Raw genomic sequence first — 25941 nt, 5'->3', positions numbered from 1 at the left:
AGAGGATATCAAGGATCTGGAAAGATTCTGTATAGAGGAATGGTCTAAGCACACTCCAAACATGTTCTCCAATCTCATAAAACATTTTAGAAAAAGGCTCAGAGTCATTATCCTCGCAAGGGGAAGGTGCTATATTATTAAAAACGGGTGCCAATAATTATGGACCCCACTGCACATGTAGCTTTAATTCCAAAACATGCAGAGAGTAGTACAGAAAAAAATAGTTGAAGACTTTTATTTCAAAGTATCTATTATAAAAAATACCATTCTAATCTTCCCTGTATGAAGAATATGTTTTTTAAAATGTCTTTCACCTCTGGGCTTAAATATTTTGGAATCTTCAACATGCCAAAATAGAGATGGAAATGCTTTCTCCTCTACACATCTAAGGGAATTATAAGCAAGTTCTGAAAACAAGACCTCTTCAAATACAGAGAACTAATATATGGTAATAAAAAATAAAAGAAACAAATTAATATGTGTTTGCAATGGGACCAATCCCAATGTGACCAGGCCTCAAACCTCAGTTCCCTGAGTTAGTAACAAAGAGCATTCATAGGTGACAACTACCAAAAATAGCCTTCAGCAACAATGACATGACCATATCTAAAAGAACAACAGTCATTTACCTTTTAGAAAGCACAGACATATTATTCTATTGCGCAAGCATGAACATAGATTAAAGTACATTTCAATTTCACATTTATGCAATCTACGAGCCTGCCAACAAAGGTCACCACAAATAAATAGAGGTACATTGTCATCCTTAAAGGAGTGATTTGTGAGCATCTTGTGAGGATTTCATGGTTGTGTGTGTGTGTGTGTGTGTGTGTGTGTGTGTGTGTGTGTGTGTGTGTGTGTGTGTGCGTGCGTGCGTGCGTGCGTGCGTGCGTGCGTGCGTGCGTGCGTGCGTGCATGCGCGCCCATGCATTTATGCGTCAGGTGGGGAAAGGGACAACTATGGATTATGTGTAGTTTATCTTGTTATGATACATTGCATCACACTGGACTCGGGTAGACGTAGCATAGTAAATGTAAATCCGGGACACTCCAATTAGTATGTATGATATGTTACATTTCGTATGGTATGTATTAATTTGTGGATGTCAAATTAGAATTTGTATGATATGTTATGAATTGCAATTCATGCAATATGTTACGAATTGCAGTTTGTACAATATGTTACAAATTTTTCAAAATGCATGATATGTTACGAATTAGCTAGGTGGCTAGTTGGCTAATGTTAACTTTAGCTGGGTGTCTAACGTTAGCTAGGGTTAAGGTTAGGGGTGGGTGGGTGTTATGTTAAGTGGTTTTAACCAGATTAGTTTCATCTCAACCTTAGAAAACTCCAGTTTAAAACGGTTTTGTTTACAGTGTATTGAGAATTATAGCTATATACAAAGTTGCATGTACAAAAAAGTTCAATACCCCTATCTGGCCCCTTATAAAAAAGTGTACAGGTAGATACATATTGCAGACGCACAGAGACTGCATCCAGGATTGCTTCACTGTGAAGTAGCATTAGGACACAGATCTTCCATTATGGTATTGGAGCATGTTAACACCATATATGGTTCATGCTATTGGTAAGAATACTGTATGTACAGCCTATCACCGTGGAGGTTCACTGTAGAACAGTCTCAGTCTCGATTCCAGGGGAGCAACTCCAACAGTCCCAGACACGGGTCTTCTGCTGTATGTCTACAGTATGGCACAGCATCTCATCAGCACCACAAGTGTCCATAGTTAGTGTCCAACAGACCCCAGATGCACGGAGAGCCTGAGATGTGGAGACTCGCTCACTGCGACCCTTTGTCTATCAACCAAGACATGTCCCCTGTCCTGCAATGTGGAGGAAACGAACCAACAAAAAACATCACTCAGAGTGCATATTATGCAGTTTAGACAATAATTATGTGGATAATGTAGTCTAGGCTCTGAACAACAGAAAACAAGAGTGTAAAACTGGAAGTGAACTACATGTCATAATAAACCGGGTGGTTCTGGATGCTGATTGGCTGATAGCCGTAGTATATATATATATTTCCCAAAAATTATTTAACCTTTATTTAACCAGGTAAGCTAGTTGAGAACAAGTTCTCATTTACAACTGCGACCTGGCCAAGATAAAGCAAAGCAGTGTGACACAAACAACAACACAGAGTTACACATGGAATAAACAAGCGTACAATAGGGGGAAAAAGTATATATACAGTGTGTGCAAATGGCGTGAGGAGGTAAGGCAATAAATAGGCCATTGTAGCGAAGTAATTACAATTTAGCAAATTAACACTGGAGTGATAGATGAGCAGATGGTGATGTGCAAGTAGAAATACTGGTGTGCAAAAGAGGTAGGTAGATTGGGTGGGCTATTTACAGATGGGCTATGTACAGCTGCAGTGACTGGTTAGCTGCTCAGATAGCTGATGTTTAAAGTTAGTGAGGGAAATATAAGTCTCCAGATTCAGCGATTTTGCAATTCGTTCCAGTCATTGGCAGCAGAGAACTGGAAGGAAAGGCGGCCAAAGGACGTGTTGGCTTTGGGGATGACCAGTGAGATATACCTGCTGGAGCGCGTGCTACGGGTGGGTGTTGTTATCATGACCAGTGAGCTGAGATAAGGCTGAGCACAGATGTCAAACTCATTCCATGGCGGGACGAGTGTCTACGGGTTTTCCCTCCTTACTTGTACTTGATTGATGAATTAAGGTCACTAATTAGTAAGGTACTCCCCACACCTGGTTGTCTAGGGCTGCATTGAAAGCAAAAAACAAAAACCTGCAGAGACTAGGCCCTCCATGGAATGAGTTTGACACCCCTGGTTTACAGTAAAGCATTACAGTACTGTATCTTAAAGGAAAAATCCACAAAAAACGTATCATATCATCATGATGATGTGGAAAGTGACAATTTGCTTTTTGAAAGTCCTATATTTTTAAAACTTGATCACTGACATGCGTTGTATCAACAGTGGACTAATGAAAATTAAAAAATGTAAATACATAAAACTTTCCTTCAAGCAAACTGACAGACACCCACTGGTAAATATGTAAACCCTCTTCTACTTATTAACATTGGAAAAGTATATCACTGTTTTCACTTATCATGTGGTAACATTTATAGAGGTCAGTGTTTGCTCATAGTGAGCCTCGGAAAATGTAAAGAACATAACCTCATTGTCACCCAGACCCAACTGAAGACCATAGACATGCACTTACTCCACATCTCGCTTTCTAATCATCTTTCCAGACCCTAAGACCTCTGCCACACGGGATACAATGGGGTCATAGTTCATGCTGGCCACGGCAACCACCTCCTCACCCCTATAGGTAGGAGAGATTAACCAAATAACTTTTAGGGAAAACTCTAGGATTACTAGAGTTTAGTCTGTTGTAAGGATGAACACTCCTGGATTATATAAGAACAAACAAAACATGACAAAAACAAAACAGAGGATTTACTTTACAAAACAACATGAGCCGATGGCTGAATGCATCTCAGTAGATAGCCACAATTGTGATTGGACACATACCTGGTATAAAATGCCACAAACTTCAGCTCGTCCACGTCTCCTTGGATGATGACATCATCAAAGCCATCCCCGTAACCTTGGTAATAGAATAAAAGCACTTTCTTAAGTAGGTCTGTAAAAAGAGTAAACACACCATCACAGCACCACCACCACACCCATTATGATGGCATACTTCTGAATCCTATGATGACTGAAAACCCTCAGTGTCTGACTTCACAGCTAGGTGGCAGTACTGGAGCTACAATCTCAACAGAGACATTTGGAGGAGAGCAATTTTGGTAGTAGTCTTACCAACTCACTATTTTAAGATTACTTCCCAAACAATTCACACAGTACATAAACAAAACTTGTATAACTTGTGTGTGAAAAAGTTTCCAATGGTTCAGTGGGCTAGACTGTGCATGGTGCTGGCAACCCGATGGTGGAGGTTTGGATACATGCACAGGCCACATATAATGAATGGATGTGACACTGTCTATTTTGACAGTTCTGCCATGTGCTTCGGATATAATCTGCTAAATGACCCTACCGGTATTCAATTATATTACTTGTGGAGTGAGGCTTTGTTTACCTGCATAGCGTAGGCTTTTCCCAAACATCGCCGACCAGAAATAGGGCACTGTTTTGATCTCAGTGGGTCTTCCCATCATGCCAAGTGCTGCCGCTCTCCCTGTCAATCCCAAACAAACAGAAAAGGTCCCATAAAAACCAATATACTGCAAATCCAGCCCCAGACATGCAGCTGAGTGTTTGACCCCTTAGGGAAAAACTCACACTTTAACTCACACTGTAATACTTAGCCCTTAAAAATGAACCCTTACCGTGCACATGGGCCATTTGCCAGTGTGGGATGTTCACCTTCTTATTGCTCCGCCCCGGAAAAGGAAACGTCACAATGTCTCCTCCGGCAAAGACACCATCAACGTTGGTCTGCATTGTCTGAGGGTTAAAGGGTTATCCAGAAGAATATAGGAGCCAATGTGGAAATCAGGAGGATCTCTTACTTGTAGACAAGCCACCTAACAAATTAGAGGATAACTGGAATTTTCCCTGTCAGGAAAAACTCAGGTCTCTAGCTCTGCAAATAACACAGTAACACTTGTACATTGCAATAAAGTGGCACTGAAATTAATTGTTTCTATGAACTGAGTGCATTTGAAATTAAATGAGTACATTCAAAGTATTTGTGTGTTATTATAATTGTTGTGCATACAGTGCCGTGTGTCCCAATTGTAGTTTCTACCTTGTTGACGGGGACGAAACCCTTGGAATCCATGTGAACTCCACTCTGTTTCAGGAAGCCAGTGGCTGGGCCTGACCCTGCAGGGGTCCCACATAGATAGAGTCCACCATTAATTCACCACCAGGAAGCAGAGTAACAATGACTATTGTAAGCCAGAAGAGGATTGGTCACCCCTCAGAGCCTGGTTCCTCTCTAGGTTTCTTCCTAGGTTCCTGCCTTTCTAGGGAGGTTTTCCTAGCCACCGTGCTTCTACATCTCTATTGCTTGCTGTTTGTGGTTTTAGGCTGGGTTTCTGTATAGCACTTTGTGACATTGGCTGATGTAAAATGGGCTTTATAAATACATTTGATTGATTTGATTGACTGAGAGTGAGTTGGATCAACTCTACTTTACACTCCTGCACCACCACTGATAGGAGTGAGTTTGCTAAAGTGGAGGCTATTGCTGAACGAGCATTTGTGTCTCTGAGCTAGCAGCCTCACCTGTGCCAATGACACACACGTCCGCCCTTAGTACTTTCCCACTCTTCAGAACCACCTCTTTCAACTGTGGAACATAAAAACAACATTGACAAAAACAGTGAGGCAACACACACATAATATTACCAATAGATTACCCTCAGTTCTACTACTTCCGTTCCTGACTACAAAGTTCAGATATTTTTTGCAAAACCAGTATTGTCAAGTCTTTTTTACTGAGCCATACTCCAAATGGAGGCTGTAATTGGTAGTAATCTTGGCTGCTTGTCCTTTCTTTTTGTTGGCACACTGTGGTGCATCGGGGTCAGTCACACCCATTCATCAGCATTCAATGGCTGCATCCCCATTCTCCACCCTTCTCCCCAATTGTATCGTTGCACACTTCCCATCATGGATTTGTGTAATCATTCGCAGAGGGAGTTTCCACCATGGTGAAATCAATAACGGAAGTGTGCATGGTAGAGAATCTGGGCGAAGCCTAAAAGTGGGCTTGACTGGCCAGCAGAGAGAAGGAAGGAGAGAGCCATCTGTGCATGTTATGCTGTTTCTCTCACTTTCGGAATACCTGTCCATCATGGCCAAGCATCTCCGATACCTCGTTCAACATGTAGAACTTCACCCTGTTTGTCTCAAACAGCTGAAAAGTCAGTCAGAAAGACAAGCAGACACAGGCAGACAGACAGGCAGACACGGTGAGAGAGAGAGAGAGAGAGAGCGATAGTACTGGGTTAAGGTTCAAAGGTCAAAACTACTTCTCAAAGAGTTGAGCTTTTGTTAAGTTTAGCCTAAATTGTGTTCAGCTACACATTTATTTATTTATTTAAAAAAAAAATCTTCCATATGCCTGTTATTAATGCCAATGGTTAATTGGCGGGTAGGCAGTAACGCTTCTTATGAATACTTTCTTAATAATGGATTATTAACACACTATGCACATTATGTATGACTGTATCGACAGTCTCCCTCTGCCTTATCTTAGCATAACATGCAGTGTTACCATGCTGAGACCCTATCATGCTGAGACTCTATGCACGCACGCACGCACGCACGCACGCACGCACGCACGCACGCACGCACGCACGCACGCACGCACGCACGCACGCACACACACACACACACACACACACACACACACACACACACACACACACACACACACACACACACACACACACACACACACACACACACACACACACACACACACACACACACACACACACTCACACACACACAGTATAATCTCCCCTGAAAAAAACAGGACTAGTGGGCAATATCTACCTGATTGTCTAAATAAGTGCATGAGCACCGATAAGAAAATACTCTAAATATTCCCTTGTGGCGCCTGGTGAATTGAGCCCAATGAACATGATTCACGTTTAAAATATATACGTTTCTCTGAGTAGAAATGCAGATTAAGCTGTTCTAGAGGTAGTAGGGCTGACACAGAGCCTGATTTCTCAGGGGTGGGTCCCTACCTTCATTATGGCTTTCCCTACTTTCTCCCCCAGAGCTTTCCGGAAAGGGATTGCTTCTATCCCAATGACGGAGACAGAGTGGGCCTTGTCGGTGAGAGCAGCAGCCACCTCCATACCTAATGCAGAGAATACAGAAGATTACACATGCACACATTTACAGATAGACGTGCTACAATTACAGTAGTACTATCAAAACAAAGGTTCCAAACAACTGTTCAACAAAGTACAACTTAATGTAGCCTTCATAAACACTTTAAGGCTTATAGATCAACATTCCTTCGAAAAAGGAATATGTGACTGTTTTATCTACTGCATGTCTGTCACCTCTCTCACCAACAAATGATGTTCCCACGATCACAGCATTCTTGTTGTTGGCCAGCCTGGCTACGCTGTTAGCATCTTCAGGGGTTAGGAGGTGAAACACATTCCTAACGTCCTGGCCTTTGTAGTTCATCAGCTTGGGTCTTACAATAGACAAAAGATGGGTATATCAGTGTCTACAGAACAATGAGTCACAACTGGTCATATCAACAAGAAGAGAATTGAATTCCATTTAATAGCATTCAACCAAAGACAATTTACGGTTACTCCTTACTTGCTTCCTGTGGCAATGAAAAGCTTCCTGTATTCCATCCTAGAGTCGTCTTGAAAAGTCACAGCCCTCGTCTTGATGTCCACTGCCACAGCCTATTGACATCCAAACATCCCAGTTAGAAAGAGAACATAGGGCCAGGGTGTCACCAAGGGAATCCATACCACTTCATTGCTGCTCTGAGACCAGTGTCGTGTTCAGTAGGGCACACTGTAACAAAAGTTTGCAACGGAAAAAAACTAAAATCTTCTTGGAAGAAGTTCGACCAGGTAGCAACTCCCTGTTTCAATCTGTTTGAAATCTGCCCACTGAACACAGCCCAGATGTGGATTCAAACTTAGCCAATATAATCAGTGTTTCAGGTCTTACCTCCTTCTCCGTGAGCAACTCGATGTCGTGGGCTTGGAGGAAGTCTATGGAGCGTAGCCGGAGCTGCTCTGCTGTGCTCTCTAAGGACTGAGGGGGAGATGGTTAGTTACACCGCACCACAGCACAGTACACCACAGGTTGGAGTTTATGGGGTGAAATGTTATTGGTGACATTCAGTGAAGAAATGCCACTTTTACGATGCTAATGCAACATAATGTTTTTTTGTTTCATTTTTAACATGATCACAATTTGAAACTCAAGGTCAGCAAACCATTTTCTCATAGATATCATGGCCAAATTTCTACATTGGCTGGGACAAATATTATCCCAAGATTACAGACTAAAGATGGGTTCAAGATGGGTTAATAATACTAGCAATAACAAAATGGGAAGTATTTTGGAGCATGAAATGTCTGGGAAGAATATTCAATCTGCTACGAAATACAGTAGGGCATAACTAGTAGTCCTTCATCAGCAATTTCAACACTGTTTGTATCCAGAAGAATAGTCAACTTAAAGAACCCTTGTGGTCACTAAGTCCTTATGGAGATAGTCCTTTTACCATCTCTGTGGTATGCTCTGGATCTCTGTACAAACCTTACTCAGTTTAGGCCTGTCATAGGGTGGGTGTTTGTCCATGGTGCACATGACAATGCGATCAGTGAAGCCTTCCTGTCGCAATGTCTCAGCGCACACCAGCCCTGCTGGACCTGGAGACACAAGACACTTGTTTAATGTCTTTATAGGATCTTAGATCCATGCTATCCAAACTGAATCCAAGCTCCCTTTACCATAACTATTGACCATAACTATTGAGTGAAACAATAGTAGTGAATTGGAGCGTGGGTTGAGTTTGGCATACCAGACACAATGTTAGAGCGTTGTGAACATAAACAAAACACTTTGAAGCGTGTTAACACTAAGAGCATACAGTTGAAACATGTACTGTAGTACAAATACACTATGAACTAACATCCTTGTTGATGCAATAATTATTGGGAGCTGCTATCATCTATCCTTTTTTGGAATACTCAGGACCTATACTGAACTGAACATATACAGTATGGTTCAAGTCCTAGTCGACAGTTTGAACATAAACAAACAGACTTCTATTTACCAGCGGTGCGTGCAGGAATGGAACTTAAGTATTTTGGGCACTGGCCAGCCGGGCTAGTAGACTGACATTTTTTATTAGCCGGGTCGAAAATTTGTGTCATGCGATATTTGAAAAGGCAAGATGTCAGTTGCCGGCGTGCAAGTTGAACACATTTTCTTCTAGCCCGGTCTGAAAACTACTAACCACGGGCTAGTGGGCTAGCTTAATTTCCATCCCTGAGTGTGTGAGTGTAAGGAGATGCTCAATGACCAACTCACCTGATCCAACGATAAGGACCTGGCTGAAGCCAGTGCTGGAGTTAACTGCTGAACATCGGGCCATGGCTTTTGACCTCTTCTGTGACTGAAGATCCTGGAAGAAAGAAATGTTTGCCAGGTCACAGGTCATCAAAGGGGGATCAGTTGATTTAGCACAATGATCTATTCTAAATAGTCCCAGAGTGTCTTTACCTGTTTGTTAGCACGAATTATCACTTTGTCCTTTTCAACTCGGACCTGAAGCAAACAGACATGAGTGATGTGTACACGGTTTTGACGATGCTTAGAGAGAATGTGAAGGCAGGGAATGTGAATGGCATTGCGAACCGAACGAGGAGGGTCACCTGGAAGATGTGCAAGCTGTCCAGCCCAGGAAAGTCCTCAATGTCTCCTGTAACGATGTTGAAACAAGCTCCATGCCAGGGGCAACGCACGTGGCCTTTGGACAAGATACCTGCAACACACAAAGATATACAGTACCAGTCAAATGTTTTGACACACCTACTCATTCAAGGGTTTTTCTTTATGTTTTACTATTTTCTACATTGTAGAATAATAGTGAAGACATCAACACTATGAAATAACACGTAAGGAATCATGAAATAACCAAAAAAGGGTTAAACAAATCAAAATATATATTATATTTAAGATTCTTCAATGTAGCCACCCTTTGGTCTTGATGTCAGCTTTGCACACTCTTGCCGTTCTCTCAACCAGCTTCATGAGGTAGTCACCTGGAATGCATTTAAATTAACAGGTGCCTTGTTAAAAGTTCATTTGTGGAATTTCTTTCCTTCTTAATGCATTTGAGCCAATCAGTTGTGTTATGACAAGGTAGGGGTGGTATACAGAAGATAGCCCTATTTGGTAAAAGACCATAGAAGATAGCCCTATTTGGTAAAAGTCCATATTATGGCAAAAATATCTAAATAAGCAAAGAGAAACGACAGTCCATCCGTACTTTAAGACATGAAGGTCAGTCACATTTTCAGTCAACCTGGAAAATTTGAAGAACTTTAAAAGTTTCTTCAAGTGCAGTCGCAAAAACCATCAAGCGCTATCATGAAACTGGCTCATGAAGACCGCCACAGGAAAGGAAGACCCAGAGTTACCTCTGCTGCAGAGGATACGTTTCTTCAGAGTTACCAGCCTCAGAAATTGCAGCCCAAATAAATGCTTCACAGTGTTCAAGTAACAGACACATTTCAACAACAACTGTTCAGAGGAGACTGCGTGAATCATACCTTCATGGTCGAATTGCTGCAAAGAAACCACTATTAAAGGACACCAATAATAAGAAGAGGCTTGCTTGGGCCAAGAAACATGAGCAAAGGACATTAGACTGGTGGAAATCTGTCCCTTGGTCTGTTGAGTCCGAATTTGAGATTTTTGGTTCCAAACACTGTGTCTTTGTCAGATGCAGAGAAGGTGAATGGATGAACTCCGCATGTGTGGTCCCCACCGTGACGCATGGAGGAGGAGGTGTGATGGTGTGGGGGTGCTTTGCTGGTGACACTGTATGTGATTTATTTAGAATTCAAGGCACATTTAACCAGCATGGCTACCACAGCATTCTGCAGCCATACTCCATCCTATCTGGTTTGCGCTTAGTGGAACTATTATTTGTTTTCAACAGGACAATGACCCAACACACCTCCAGGCTGTGTAAGGGCTATTTGACCATGAAGGAAAGTGATGGAGTGCTGCATCAGATGACCTGGCCTCCACAATCACCCAACCTCAACCCAATTGAGATGGTTTTGGATGAGTTGGACTGCATAGTGAAGGAAAAGCAGCTAACAAGTGCTCAGCATATGTGGCAACTCCTTCAAGACTGTTGGAAAAGCATTCCAGATTAAGCTGGTTAAGAGAATGCCAAGAGTGTGCAAAGCTGTCATCAAGGCAAAGGGAGGCTACTTTGAAGAATTTAAAATCTAAAATATATTTTGATTTGTTTAACACTTTTTTGGTTACTACATGATTCCATATGTGTTATTTCATAGTTTTGATGTCTTCGCTATTATGCTACATACAATTGAAAATAGAAAAATATAGAAAAACCCTTGAATGAGTAGGTGTGTCCAAACTTTTGACTGCTACTGTACATCCCACTTTATCACTCACCAATCCATCTCGGAACTTGATTATAACATAAGAGAGCAAAAATATGAATTTCCATACCAATATTCCACAGAAAAAGCAAACAATGCAGAACGGGACTCACCTTTGACCAGTGGTGCCCCATAATGTGGGCACTTGTGCCCCATTGCAGAAAACTCTCCATGTTCTTTAATGAGCAGCGCTCTGCCACTTCCCAAATCAACCTCTCTCATCCTAAACAGGAATAAGTGCAAACACAGACATGTAAGCACGCACACACACACACACACACAGGAAGGGACAAAAATTGTGAAGCAAGGGGAAATAATGACAGGTTCCAGCCATACAAATTTCAGTATTCAAACCCCTTGACTTTTTTCATATTTTGTTACGTTACAGCCTTATTCTAAAATGGATTAAATTGTTTGTTCTAATTAATCCACAATACCCCTTGATAACAAAGCAAAAACAGGTGTTTGAAATTGATGCAAATTTATTATAAAAAAACCAAAAAAAACTGAAATATCACATTTACATAAGTAAATTCAGACCCTTTACTCAGTACTTTCTTAAAGCTCCTTTGGCAGCGATTACAGCCTCGAGACTTTTTGGGTATGACGCTACAAGCTTAGCACACTTGTATTTGGGGAGTTTCTCACGTTTTTCTCTACAGATCCTCTCAAGCTCTGTCAGGTTGGATGGGGAGCATCGCTGCACAGCCATTTTCAGGTCTCTCCAGCTATTGTCAGGTCTCTCTCAGATAACTGAACTAAATGCCTACCGCCTCGTAGCACTCACTTCTGTCATCATGAAGTGCTTTGAGAGACTAGTCAAGGATCGTATCACCACCACCTTACCTGCCACCCTAGACCCACTTCAGTTTGCATACCGCCCCAACAGGTCCACAGATGATGCAATAGCCATCACACTGCACACTGCCCTATCCCATCTGGACAAGAGGAATACCTATGTAAGAATGCTGTTCATTGACTACAGCTCAGCATTCAATACCATAGTACCCTCCAAGCTCATCATTAAGCTGGAGTCACTGGGTCACAACCCTGCCCTGTGCAATTGGGTCTTGGACTTTCTGACGGGCCGCCCCCAGGTGGTGAAGGTAGGAAACAACATCTCCACTTTGTTGACCCTCAACACTGGGGCCCCACAAGGGTGCGTACTCAGCTCCCTCCTGTACTCCCTGTTCACCCATGACTGCGTGGCCACGCACGCCTCCAACTCAATCATCAAGTTTGCAGACGACACAACAGTAGTGAGCTTGATTACCAACAACGACGAGACAGCCTACAGGGAGGAGGTGAGGGCACTCGGAGTGTGGTGTCAGGAAAACAACCTCTCACTCAACATCAACAAAACAAAGGAGATGATTGTGGACTTCAGCAAACAGCAGAGGGAGCACCCTCCTATCCATGTCGAAGGGACAGCAGTTGAGAAGGTGGAAAGTTTTAAGTTCCTCGGCGTACACATCACAGACAAACTGAAATGGTCCACCCACACAGACAGTGTGGTGAAGAAGGCGCGACAGCGCCTCTTCAACCTCAGGAGGCTGAAAAAATGGGGCTTGTAATCCAAAACTCGGACTAACTTTTACAGATGCGCAATCGAGAGCATCCTGTCGGGCTGTATCACAGCCTGGTACGGCAACTGCAACGCCCTCAACCGCAAGGCTCTCCAGAGGGTGGTGCGGTCTGCACAAGGCATCCCCCGGGGCAACTACCTGCCCTCCATGACACCTATAGTACCCAATGTCACAGGAAGGCCAAAAAGATCAAGGACAACAACCACCCGAGCCACTGCCTGTTCACACCGCTACCATCCAAAAGGCGAGCTCAGTGCATGTGCATCAAATCTGGTACCAAGAGACTGAGGAACAGCTTCTATCTCAAGGCCATCAGACTGCTAAACAGCAATCATTAACTCAGAGAGGCTGCTGCCTACATGGAGACCCAATCACTGGCCACTTGAATAATAAATGGATCACTAGTCACTTTAAATAATGGCACTTTAATAATGTTTACATATCTTACATTACTCATATCATATGTATATACTGTATTCTATACCATCTATTGTACCTTGCCTATAATGCTCGGCCATCGCTCATCCATATATTTATATGTACATATTCTCATTCACCCCTTTCAGATTTGTGTGTATTAGGTAGTTGTTGGGGAATTGTTAGAATACTTGTTAGATATTACTGCACTGTCGGAACTAGAAGCACAAGCATTTCGCTACACTCGCATTAACATCTGCTAACCATGTGTATGTGACCAATAAAATTTGATTTGATTTTGATTTGATTTCAGATGTTCGATTCGCCCCAGTCTTAGGTCCTGAGCACTCTGGTGTAGTTTTTTAAAATCAAGGATCTCTCTGTACTTTCCTCCATTCATCTTTCCCTCAATCCTGACTAGTCTCCCAGTCCCTGCCACTGAAAAACATCCCCACAGCATGATGCTGCCACCACCATGCTTCACCATAGGGATGGTGCCAGGTTTCCTCCAGATGTGACGCTTGGCATTCAGGCCAAAGAATTCAATCTTGGTTTCATCAGACCAGAGAATCTTGTTTCTCATGGTCTGAGAGTCTTTAGGTGCCTTTTGGCAAACTCCAAGCGGGCTATCATGTGCCTTTTAGTGAGGAGTGGCTTCCGTCTGGCCACTCTACCATGAAGGCCTGATTGGTGGAGTGCTGATGGTTGTCCTTCTGGAAGGTTCTCCCATCTCCACAGAGGAACTCTGGAGCTCTTTCAGATTGACCATCAGGTTCTTGGTCACCTCCCTGACCAAGGCCCTTCTCCCCCGATTGCTCAGTTTGGCTGGGAGGACAGATCTATGAAGTCGTGATGGTTCCAAACTTCTTCAATTTAAGAATGATGGAGGCCACTCTGTTCTTGGGGACCTTCAATGCTGCAGAAATGTTTTGGTACCCTTCCCCAGGTCTGTGCCTCGACACAATCCTGTCTCGGAGCTCTATGGACAATTCCTTCAACCTCATGGCTTGATTTTTGCTCTGACATGCACTGTCAACTATGGGACCTTACAGTATATAGACAGGTGTGCGCCTTTCCAAATCATGTCCAATCGATTGAATTTACCACTGGTGGACTCCAATCATGTTGTAGAAACATCTCAAGGATGATCAATGGAAACTGGATCCATCAAAACCGGATTAGCTCAATTTCGAGTCTCATAGCAAAGGGTCTGAATACTTATGTAAATAAGGTATTTCTGTTCATTTTTAATACTTTTTTAGAAAATGTATCTAAAAACTGTTTTCGCATTTTCATTATGGGGTATTGTTTGTAGATTGATAAGGAAAAACATTTTGATCCATTTTAGAATAAAGCTAAAGAATAAAGCTAAAGAATAAAGCTAAAGTAACAAAATGTGTAAAAAGTCAACGAGTCTGAATACTTTCCGAATGCACTGTACATTGTCTTTTGTTTGGCCTTACTGTCCATTTTCCAGGTCCTTGACATGACACACGGAGGCCTCCAGGTAATCGCGGGGTTTGTAGAGCCTGAGGGGGGCGGCAGCGGCGGAGTCCTCATCGGAGCAGTGTTCCAGTGCTCCGTTGGGTCTGCAGTCAGAAAAGGGGCTCGCATTTCCATTGGCGGACTTCACACCTGCTTCCTTTTCTTTGCCCAGAAGGGTTAGCTCCACTTTCACCTCAACTGCAGGACACAGACCACAGACCATTAGCAAAACTGCAGGACACAGACCACAGACCAGTAGCAAAACTGCAGGACACAGACCACAGACCAGTAGCAAAACTGCAGGACACAGACCACAGACCAGTAGCAAAACTGCAGGACACAGACCACAGACCAGTAGCAAAACTGCAGAATACAGACCACAGACCACTAGGAAAACAACACCCTTTTCAGGCTGATGTTTGCCCAGTCACTTACATTAAAAAAAAGTATTCACTTGTTTTTAGTTCACAACTTTTACCCATCATCCTCCTCAACTTTAAGTCACCAGCAGCCACTGATACTCATATACATTTTCCCTTTGATTGCAGAACTCAGCGTCAGACACCCCAAGGAGAAGAGTTCTGTATCGAATGAAACTGACATGACCATGAAAATAGTTTATGAGATTTAAAAAAAAACGTGGGGCATATTTACTGTGGCAATCTTGAGAGCTTTATAGCATATATTTAGAATCACTACACCATGCATTAGATATTTGCTGAAATAACACACATACACAAGGACAGGCCTAAGTGGATGTTTGGGTTTATTTGTTGTGAGGCGCCCTGAGGCATTTGATGACATCTGATAAGTTGCCTCTGGTGTTTGTATTTCTGCATTTGAAGAGGTGGTTGTGCAACCTGTTTTCACTGCAGCCAGATTTATCTCTTCGGCAGTAGAAATGTGCTGACCTTCCGGTTCCTACACGATAATCTGGCTGGAATTTTGACCTGCTGAGCGAGTCTTAATTAAAATCAATGGAAAATCATGAGAGTGACTGCAATCACAGGAGAGGAAAGGGGGAGAGGCATCCATCCCCAGACTCATATGGGATTTTTTTTTCAAAGGAGAGATCTTCAACTAGGACCTTATGTAAGAGAATTCACATTGTGTATTAGATTTGTTATTGGGATATTTAAAATTTCGATATTCTCTTTTCTTTTGATTCTCAGATCATAAAAACACATCTGCTGATCGGGGCAATTCTGAATCAATAAATTGATAGCTTACTCAACCATATGCTCCATGCTGAAGTCAGAATGTTGATTGATGTATAGTGAGCTCCAAGTATTGGGACAGTGACACATTTGTTGTTGTTTTGGCTCTAGTCTCCCTGTTTTAGGGAACCAAATACTAAACTCCCATATCGGTTCACCCAATATGGGAGAAAATACCCTCAAATTAAAGCTTACAGTCTGCACTTTAACCTCCTAGCCATTGTATCATTTCAAATCCAAAGTGCTGGAGTAAAGAGCCAAAACAACAAAACATGTGTCACTGTCCCAATACTTTTGGAGCTCACTGTATATATAAAATGAAGAGCAGCATGATAATTGCACATTACTTAATTAATTCACTAATTTGTTAATTCATTGAATCTAAAGTAAGCAGCACCACCCATTCATGTACATGAGCATTTTTTTAAATCATCATAAAAAAAGCATAACGTGTATATTTCCCGTGTGGCTCAGTTGGTAGAGCATGGCGCTTGCAACGCCAGGGTTGTGGGTTCATTCCCCACGAGGGGGACCAGGATGAATATGTATGAACTTTCCAATTTGTAAGTCGCTCTGGATAAGAGCGTCTGCTAAATGACTTAAATGTAATGTAAATGTATATTTTGGTTCACCTTCTCCTGGACAGGGGTTTATTTGTCAATGACTTGCAAACTATGTGAGATGACTCTGTCCTAAAACCTATTACCTTTAACTGAGGCTATTTGTCCACAATGTGTAGTTGCTCTTACTTTTGTACTGTATATTACATGTACAAAGTGTAATTTTACATTCATACACACTGCTAAAAAACAAAGCTGATTTGTGGTTCTATATAGCACCATTTCTTCTAGAAATGCAAGCGTCTTTGTTTTTGGATTATTCCTGCCTAGTTAAGGGATCAATCTCTCCACTGAGATTATCCAATGCACCAAAGAGCAATACGATTTATTGACAGCAAAACTGAGTGAATTGTACACCTCAGGAGAAACATACTTGTCAAGTGAGGAAGAGATACTCCTTCTGCGTTCTCTCACTTTGCCATATGTTATCCCTTCATCCCCTCTCTCACACACTCATTCCCCGTTCTTTTCTCCCTTCTGTTTTTCCATTCAGAGGCATCATGTGCTTAATCCTTTTGAGTGGGCACTGATGGCTTTATATTATTCCTAGTCTTAGAAACTATTCTGTGTTTACTTGACTCTATGTTGCTAAAATATTTTATTGGATCAAATTGAGTAGTCAGCTCCCACTAACACACCTGTAGGGATCATGTAAAATGTATTAGTCAAATTAGGTACCAATCTGCTTTTCACTGACTGCAGAAACTCACAGTGTGCATCAATGTTTTGACTGGGCCCACGCTTTTCAGAAATGTTCAGTATCACATCAGGCAATACACTTGAATAATTATTATCATATTCATGTAATTGCTTTATGATTTCAATTTTTCTCTGGATTTTCCCTAACCCTTACCGTAGCGCTAGATACAGTTGAAGTAATTACAATACTTTTTACATTGTACTTATAATAATATAACAATTACACAGTAATGATGGTGTGATATTGTATTCTACATTAAAAACATGTATTTATTTAACATTGTGTAAAAGTTTTTGTCTGGTTTAGTTTCTCAACTATACTGGTGCTCATCCCTGCTGTGTCCAAGGTTCCGTTCAGGGTCCTACTTGTTTCCTAAAGACTGACTAATTAGACATTTTACAGTCAGGGGCCTCTGTTCCAGCACAGCACCCTCTAAAGTCGCCCCTATAGAACTGTAGACTACCTACCTATCCCCTCCACTTTATTCATACTAGCTGCCAGTGTGGTATTGCAGTGGTTGTTTTTGTGAAAATTATGTTTTGGTTTTTTAAACCGCTCTCCATAAGAGCTAAAGCACTATTAAGTCAAAGCTTTAGGAGCAAGCAAAGATATAAAACACGTAATGTGCTTGATTACACCACTTACCACAGCCTTCAACAAGCTGACTGCATTGCAACAGTGATATGTTTGCTTTGAAACAGTCATACATTGTGCCATACGTTTAAAACTCAAATTTGACTATGTAATCCTCTTGAAGGCAATGCAATTGAGAGCATTAAAATTCCTCCTCCACAAATCGCCATGCTACAAAGGCAGTCAGGAGAGGGGTTTGTATGACCTATATACTGTATAGCTGGCGAACAAATGCCAATTATTCCAGGATTTGGAAAGGGGTAGGACAGACGGAAGGAGAACAGGAAGCAGGACGGAGGGAAGGAGAACAGAGGGTAGGACGGAGGGAAGGCGAGCAGGGGATAGGACGGAGGGAAGGCGAGCAGGGGATAGGACGGAGGGAAGGCGAGCAGGGGATAGGACGGAGGGAAGGAGAACAGAGGATAGGACGGAGGGAAGGAGAAAGGGGGGTAGGACGGAGGGAAGGCGAGCAGGGGATAGGACGGAGGGAAGGAGAAAGGGGATAGGACGGAGGGAAGGAGAAAGGGGGTAGGACGGAGGGAAGGCGAGCAGGGGATAGGACGGAGGGAAGGAGGACGGGGGGTAGGACAGAGGGAAGGAGAACAGAGGATAGGACGGAGGGAAGGAGAAAGGGGGGTAGGACGGAGGGAAGGAGAAAGAGGATAGGACGGAGGGAAGGAGGACGCGGGGTAGGACGGAGGGAAGGAGGACGGGGGGTAGGACAGAGGGAAGGAGGACGGGGGGTAGGACTGAGGGAAGGAGAACGGGGGGTAGGATAGAGGGAAGGAGGACGGGGGGTAGGACAGAGGGAAGGAGGACGGGTGGTAGGACAGAGGGAAGGAGGACGGGGGGTAGGACGGAGGGAAGGAGGACGGGGGGTAGGACAGAGGGAAGGAGGACGGGGGGTAGTACGGAGGGAAGGAGGACGGGGAGTAGGACGGAGGGAAGGAGGACGGGGGTAGGACGGAGGGAAGGAGAACAGTGGGTTGGTGGAGATGGTGTTCACCTGGCTTGCTTTTGGAGAGGCATCCTCCCATTATGGGCCCAGGGTAGAGCCAGGAGGCCTGGCTGGAGGAAGCCCAGGGGAGGTGAGGAAGAGACGGGGTCAGATCCTGGGGTTGGGCTGCTGGGTCGGGAGGTAACCACGACAGTGTTGAAACGGGGGTATCAGTATGTGCAGGTGCAGATCAAGGTCAGCCATTGTAGACATCAGCTCTCCCACATCACCACCTGGGAGGAGGAAGAGTGAACAACAGCTGAGTGGCTGAAAAGCCCAGTGGAGGCTGGTCGAGGCAGAAATTGGGAGATTACAAAAGCCCAACCATCAAACAGCACCACTACACCAACCTGGACTCAGGAGTAGACTTAACATAGTAAATGTAAATTAGTATGATATGTTACGTTTCATATGGTATGCATTAATTTGTGGATGTCCATCATCCATTTCATATGATATGTAACGAATTACAATTTGTATGATATGTTACAAATTGCAATTCATACAATATGTAATAAATTCCAATTCATACAATATGTTACAAATTTGCCAAACCTATGATATGTTAGGAATTCCAATTTGTTGTCGCAAAATTTTCCTAGGTGGCTAGGTGGCTAACGCTAACATTAGCTAAATTTGCCAATAAGCTAAAATTAACACACAACCTTTGGCTTGCTAAATGTTTACGTTATACGCTCACCCATCCACCCCGACCAACCACCCTACTTTCGTTTTTGCCTTAAGTAACCTTCTGTCTTATGCAGCCATACCAAACGTGACATGTCATAATAATTTTACGTCTAGTCTATGAGACCAGGCTGACTACACAGTTCTAAAAGTTTCTCACATGACTACTTGTGTTTTTTAGAGTTCCTCTGTATAGAGTGGTGTGTGTGTGTGTGTGTGGTGTGTTTGCATTTGTAAACCACTACCCATTTTAGTCATTTAAATATGTACAGTTTGTGAGTTTGCCTAAGGATACCAAATAGTTGATATCAACTAACTTTATATTTTCATAATGTTCTGAAGTAATTGAGATAATATCACGCGAGGATTAGCAACATATATCAACCATGGCTTAGAAATGGTACAATGAACTACTATGCATTCATGATGCCATTCATGATGCTGAGAAACATGGACAAAGTCCTGGAAAGGCCACTGTGGTAGTTAAAGGGCTAGCCTAGCACTCATTAACAACCATTAGCATTCACAGCACCATCCACAGTGCTCTCAATGGCATTTTTGACAATTTGTTTTCCACCACAAAAACTGCCGTTTGAAAAGGAGAGGGTGTGTAATTGTTCGTCAACCTGTAGAGAGGCCCTAACTTGGTTCTCTGAGGTGGTATAGAACTAAGCAGCTTCTAGTACTATTCCTGTGTGCTCTGCCCTCCAGCAACACTTGGCAACAATGTAAGGCTGAGAAAAGGTTGTCACTTGTTTTCTACACTTGTCTTCAGTGTTGGGGAACCTACTTTGAAAATACAGTTTACAAAGCTACCAATTACTTCACACGGGAAGAAGTTAAGCTACAGTAGAGCTACCCTTAAGAAAATATTGTTTACTGAACTAAAGTCACTTTGAAAAAGTAGTTCACCACATCCAAACTACTTAGTGAAGAATTATCATATCTAAATCAGAAATGTCATAGACTACAATTGCATGACCAGATCACTCTGGAGTCAGATGTTAACATAATGTGCAATTTAGCCTATTAAAAACTAAAATTCTGTTTCAAGTGAGAATTATGCAGGTCTAATGCTGAAAAAGAAAGTACATTCTTGCCTACTTCACTCATATTTTATTTTAGCCAAAAAAGTAGTGTGTATTTCCAATAGTTAGCTACACCACTACATGGCAAAAAAGTAATTAACTACTGAAAACACTACCTAGATTTGAATTGAGTTCAACTACCACCGAGCTACTTCAAAATGCAGTTAAATTACTAGTTGAACTACATGTAGTTCACTCCTCCCCAACACTTATTGTCTCTCTACTATGAAGCTAGTATGTGTGTGTGTGTGTGTGTGTGTGTGTGTGTGTGTGTGTGTGTGTGTGATCAAATTTTCGACATACATTGTTACTTAATGTTACATACATACAGTGCCTTCAGAAAGTATTCACATCCCTTGACTTCTTCCACATTTTGTTGTGTTACAGCCTGAATTTAAAATTGATTAAATTAAGATTTTGTGTCACTGGCCTACACACGATACCCCATAATGTAAAATTGGAATTATGTTTTTAGACATTTTTACAAATTAATTAAATATGAAAAGCTGAAATGTCTTGAGTCAATAAGTATTCAACCCTTTTGTTATTGCAAGCGTAAATAAGTTCAGGAGTAGACATTTGCTTAACAAGTTACATAATAAGTTGCATTGACTCATCCTGTGTGCAATAATAGTGGTTTTTAATGACTACCTCATCTCGGTAGCCTACACATTCAATTATCTGTAAGGTCCCTCAGTCGAGCAGTGAATTTCAAAAACAGATACAACCACAAAGACCAGGGAAGTTTTCCAATACCTCACAAAGATATATAGTTGAAGTCGGAAGTTTACATATACCTTAGCCAATTACATTTAAACTCAGTTTTTCACAATTCCTGACATTTAATCCTAGAAAAATTCCCTGTCTTAAGTCAGTTAGGATCACAACTTTATTTTAAGAATGTGAAATGTTAGGATAATAGTAGAAAGAATGATTTATTTCAGCTTTTATGTCTTTCATCACATTCCCAGTGGGTCAGAAGTTTACATACACTAAAATAGTAATTGGTAGAATTGCTTTTAAATTGTTTAACTTGGGTCAAACATTTCGGGTAGCCTTCTACAAGCTTCCCACAATAAATTGGGTGAATTTTGACCCATTCCTCCTGACAGAGCTGGTGTAACTGAGTCAGGTTTGTAGGCCTCCTTGCTCACACACGCTTTTTCAGTTCTGCCCACAAAAGTTCTATAGGATTGAGGTCAGGGCTTTGTGATGGCCACTCCAATACCTTGACTTTGTTGTCCTTAAGCCATTTTGCCACAACTTTGGAAGTATGCTTGGGATCATTGTCCATTTGGAAGACCCATTTGCGACCAAGCTTTAACTTCCTGACTGATGTCTTGAGATGTTGCTTCAATATATCCACATAATTTTCCTGCCTCATGATGCCATCCATCTATTTTGTGAAGTGCACCAGACCCTCCTTCAGCAAAGCACCCCCACAACATGATGCTGCCGGTTGGGATGGTGTTCTTCGGCTTGCAAGCCTCCCCCTTTTTCCTCCAAACATAACGATGGCCATTATGGCCAAACAGCTTAATTTTTGTTTCATCAGACCGGAGGACATTTCTCCAAAAAGTATGATCTTTGTCCCCATGTGCAGTTGCAAACCGTAGTCTGGCTTTTTAATGGCAGTTTTGGAGCAGTGGCTTCTTCCTTGCTGAGCAGCCTTTCAGGTTATGTTGATATAGGACTCGTTTTACTGTGGATATAGATACTTTTGTACCTGTTTCCTCCAGCATCTTCACAAAGTCCTTTGCTGTTGTTCTGGGATTGATTTGCACTTTTTGCACCAAAGTACGTTCATCGCGTCTCCTTTCCTCCCGGTATGACGGCTGCGTGGTCACATGGTGTTTATACTTGTGTACTATTGTTTGTACAGATGAACGTGGTACCTTCAGGCGTTTGGAAATTGCTCCCAAGGATGAACCAGACTTGTGGAGGTCTACAATATTTTTCTGAGGTCTTGGATGATTTCTTTTCATTTCCCATGATGTCAAGCAAAGAGGCACTGAGTTTGAAGGTAGGCCTTGAAATACATCCACAGGTACACCTCCAATTGACTCAAATGATGTCAATTAGCCTATCAGAAGCTTCTAAAGCCATTAAATAATTTTCTGGAATTTTCCAAGCTGTTTAAAGGCACAGTCAACTTAGTGTATGTTAACTTCTGACCCACTGGAATTGTGATGCAGTGAATTATAAGTGAAATAATAAGTCTGTAAACAATTGTTGGAAAAATTACTTGTGTCATGTACAAAGTAGATGCCCTAACCGACTTGCCAAAACTATAGTTTGTTAACAAGAAATTTGTGGAGTGGTTGAAAAACAAGTTGTAATGACTCCAAACTAAGTGTATATAAACTTCTGTCTTCAACTGTAGATGGTAGATGGGTAAAAATAAAAAAGCAGACATTGAATATCCCTTTGAGCATGGTGAAGTTAGTAATTACACTTTGGATTGTGTATCAATACACCACGTCACTACAAAGATACAGGCGTTCTTCCTAACTCAGTTGCAGGAGAGGAAGGAAACCACTCAGGGATTTCACCATGAGGCCAATGGTGACTTTCAAACAGTTACAGAGTTTAATGGCTGTGATAGGAGAAAACTGAGGATAGATCAACAACATTGCAGTTACTCCACAATACTAACCAAATTGACAGAGTGAAAAGAAGGAAGCCTATACATAATACAAATATTCCCAAAACATTCATCCTGTTTGCAACAAGGCACTAAAGTAATACTGCAAAAAATGTGGCAAAGCAAATAACTTTTTTTCCTGAATACAAAATGTTATATTTGGGGCAAATCCAATCCAATACATTACTGAGTACCATTCTCCATATTTCCAAGCATAGCGGTGTCTCCATCATGTTATGGGTAAGTTTGTAATCGTTAAGTACTGGGGAGTTTTTCAGGATAAAATAAACATTATAGAGCTAAGCACAGGCAAAATCTTAGAGGAAAACCTGGATCAGTCTGCTTTCCACCAGAGACTCGGAGATGAATTCAGCCTTTGCACCTTTAACTTTCACGTCACTGTGTTTTGAATGGAAGCAGAGGCCCCATGAGTTTCAAAAACACTTTTGTTTTGCTGCCACACATTGCCCACACACCCCTGCCAGAGCTTGTGATATTTCAACCCACTTGGTGTTGCTAAACAATACAGCTGTTGATATGAATATGAGAGCAGTACTACAGTAACAAGCATTCACATGATGGCAGGTGTATCACGCAACGCAGTGGGATTTGTTAGCAATAGCAAGCCACCCGTCGGGGTGCACTAAAGAAAGTACTTGATATTCAGAGCACATCTTAATGTCCTTGAAGTTAAAAAAAGAAGCTTGCACTTTTGAATGGAGAAGTGGTTAAAGTTCCAGAGACCAAGTGAGACATGGAAAGATCTTTCTTTTGAATCATGAAACATTTCACACAGTAAGAAATGTCTGTGTCATGTCATCGTTGTCATACTGCTACATCGAAAGTATATTAGTGTATATACTTCACAATAAAATCAATTCAAAAGGATCACAAAAACATTCAAGAAGTTTAAAGTTTTACAGCATGGAATTATCAAAGTCAGTTTAGTCATCTTTTTAAAGGTAATATAGAACCGGAGCAAGCTAAATAACTGGTATAGCCTAGTTCTTTTGGTGAGAATGTGGGCATCTGTTTTTTCTCTACACGAACTGTGAAAATGTCATGGCAACCACTAATTATTTTCTACACTAATTTTATAGCTTCACCAATCTCAATGACCCAACAACAACAAACACATTTCAAAATGCCATTTTGTCATGAGAATGATGTTTCCCTATGAAGAAATCAATGAAGGTTTAAACACTTCATGAAGACGGAAGTGCACTCTATCTTCTCTATCTGCCATATCAATAATTACTATACAAATTAAAATTGAATGAACGTTGAAATTGCATCAAAAAGGCTGCCGTTGTGAGGTTCCAGCAAGACTGAAATATTTTGTACTAACCCAAAGTCAGGTTAAGCAGATTTGGTCCTCAACATATGACGCAGATTCCATTCGCTCACCGTTGGGCCTGTCCCCAAGCAGTGCTAATAATCCTTCCTGCAAACAAGCTGTCAGTTTCACTCACTTTTCTCCACAAATGTAATACGTTTTACTGGAATGTAGCAGGGAATTAGCCATTGTGGCACAACCCTTGGGTAGTTTCCCCCCACACACCCACCCCAAGAATGGATCTGAGTGAAACCAATGTTAAACTCCGAGGACCTGAATCAATTCTGATAGCCACATCAATCACTCAGAAAAGGGACTTTACTTTTCTTTGAACAGCCCAGGTAAACACACTGTGTTTCTAAACAGACTACTCCAGTTGTGCAAACATTTCACTGCACCACAGTGAATAGCCCTTATTTGATCACCGCTGTGGCACACCTGAGGGGTTGGTACCACACCCCAGAAAGATGAGTTCAAACAACCAAGAGAATGTAGTACCATCCAGGTCATGATAAAGCCAATACACTATCAGGTATCAAGGTAAGACCCAGATGCAGACCGTGTCGAAGTAACACTGTTTATTACAGCAACAGGGGCAAAGGTACAGGACGGCAGGCAGGCTCAGGGTCAGGTCAAGCAGAGGTCGGTAACCCAAAGGTGGGGCAAAGGTACAGGACGGCAGGCAGGCTCAGGCAGAGTGGTCAGGCGGGTGGGTACAGGGTCAGGACTGGCAAGGGTCAAAACCAGGAGGATGAGAAAAGAGAGACTTGGGAAAAGCAGGAGCTGACACAAAAACGCTGGTTGGCTTGACAAACAAGACGAACTGGCAACAGACAAACAGAGAACACAGGTATAATTACAGTGGCTTGTGAAAGTATTCCCCCCCTTGGCATTTTTCCTATTTTGTTGCCTTACAACCTGGAATTAAAATAGATTTTGGGGGGGTTTGTATCATTTGATTTACACAGCATGCCTACCACTTTGAAGATAATAAATATGTTTTATTGTGAAACAAACAAGAAATAAGACAAAAAAACTGAAAACTTGAGCGTGCATAACTGTTCAACCTCTCAAAGTCAATACTATGTAGAGCCACCTTTTGCAGCAATTACAGCTGCAAGTCTCTTGGGGTATGTTAAATTTGGCACATCTAGCCACTCTGAGTTTTGCCCATTCTTCAAGGCAAAACTGCTCCAGCTCCTTCAAGTTGGATGGGTTCCGCTGGTGTGCAGCAATCTTTAAGTCATACCACAGATTCTCAATTGGATTGAGGTCTGGGCTTTGACTAGGCCTTTCCAAGACATTCAAATGTTTCCCCTTAAACCACTCGAGTGTTGGTTTAGCAGTATG

At 42.0% G+C, this 25941-nt stretch overlaps 1 protein-coding gene across 2 annotated transcripts in view; it reads right to left on the bottom strand.

The window, feature by feature from the left end:
- Positions 1-219: 219 nt before the first annotated feature.
- Positions 220-25941, bottom strand: part of LOC139577125 (apoptosis-inducing factor 3-like) — a 32299-nt gene continuing 6577 nt past the window's right edge. Inside the window, exons 1-20 of one of the 2 annotated variants that reach the window (XM_071403970.1) lie at positions 24604-24763; positions 18846-19069; positions 14648-14867; positions 11295-11404; positions 9415-9524; positions 9263-9307; positions 9071-9164; positions 8294-8406; positions 7697-7783; positions 7331-7422; positions 7069-7199; positions 6736-6851; positions 5823-5894; positions 5261-5324; positions 4779-4855; positions 4357-4474; positions 4107-4205; positions 3536-3611; positions 3222-3326; positions 220-1845 (exon numbers count right to left, since the gene is read on the bottom strand). In XM_071403970.1, coding sequence (XP_071260071.1) covers positions 1803-1845; positions 3222-3326; positions 3536-3611; positions 4107-4205; positions 4357-4474; positions 4779-4855; positions 5261-5324; positions 5823-5894; positions 6736-6851; positions 7069-7199; positions 7331-7422; positions 7697-7783; positions 8294-8406; positions 9071-9164; positions 9263-9307; positions 9415-9524; positions 11295-11404; positions 14648-14867; positions 18846-18876 — 1803 coding nt within the window. In that variant the 5' untranslated portion in view covers positions 18877-19069; positions 24604-24763 and the 3' untranslated portion in view covers positions 220-1802. Of the gene's footprint in view, positions 1846-3221; positions 3327-3535; positions 3612-4106; positions 4206-4356; positions 4475-4778; positions 4856-5260; positions 5325-5822; positions 5895-6735; positions 6852-7068; positions 7200-7330; positions 7423-7696; positions 7784-8293; positions 8407-9070; positions 9165-9262; positions 9308-9414; positions 9525-11294; positions 11405-14647; positions 14868-18845; positions 19070-24603; positions 24764-25941 lie in introns of those variants that run through there. The other variant, XM_071403969.1, reaches the window with a different exon arrangement.

This window comes from Salvelinus alpinus, chromosome 5, assembly GCF_045679555.1.
Source record: "Salvelinus alpinus chromosome 5, SLU_Salpinus.1, whole genome shotgun sequence".
NCBI classification, from domain to species: Eukaryota; Metazoa; Chordata; class Actinopteri; order Salmoniformes; family Salmonidae; genus Salvelinus; species Salvelinus alpinus.
The sequence above is the reverse complement of the archived record's forward strand: the minus strand, read 5'-3'. Positions and strand labels throughout refer to the sequence as shown.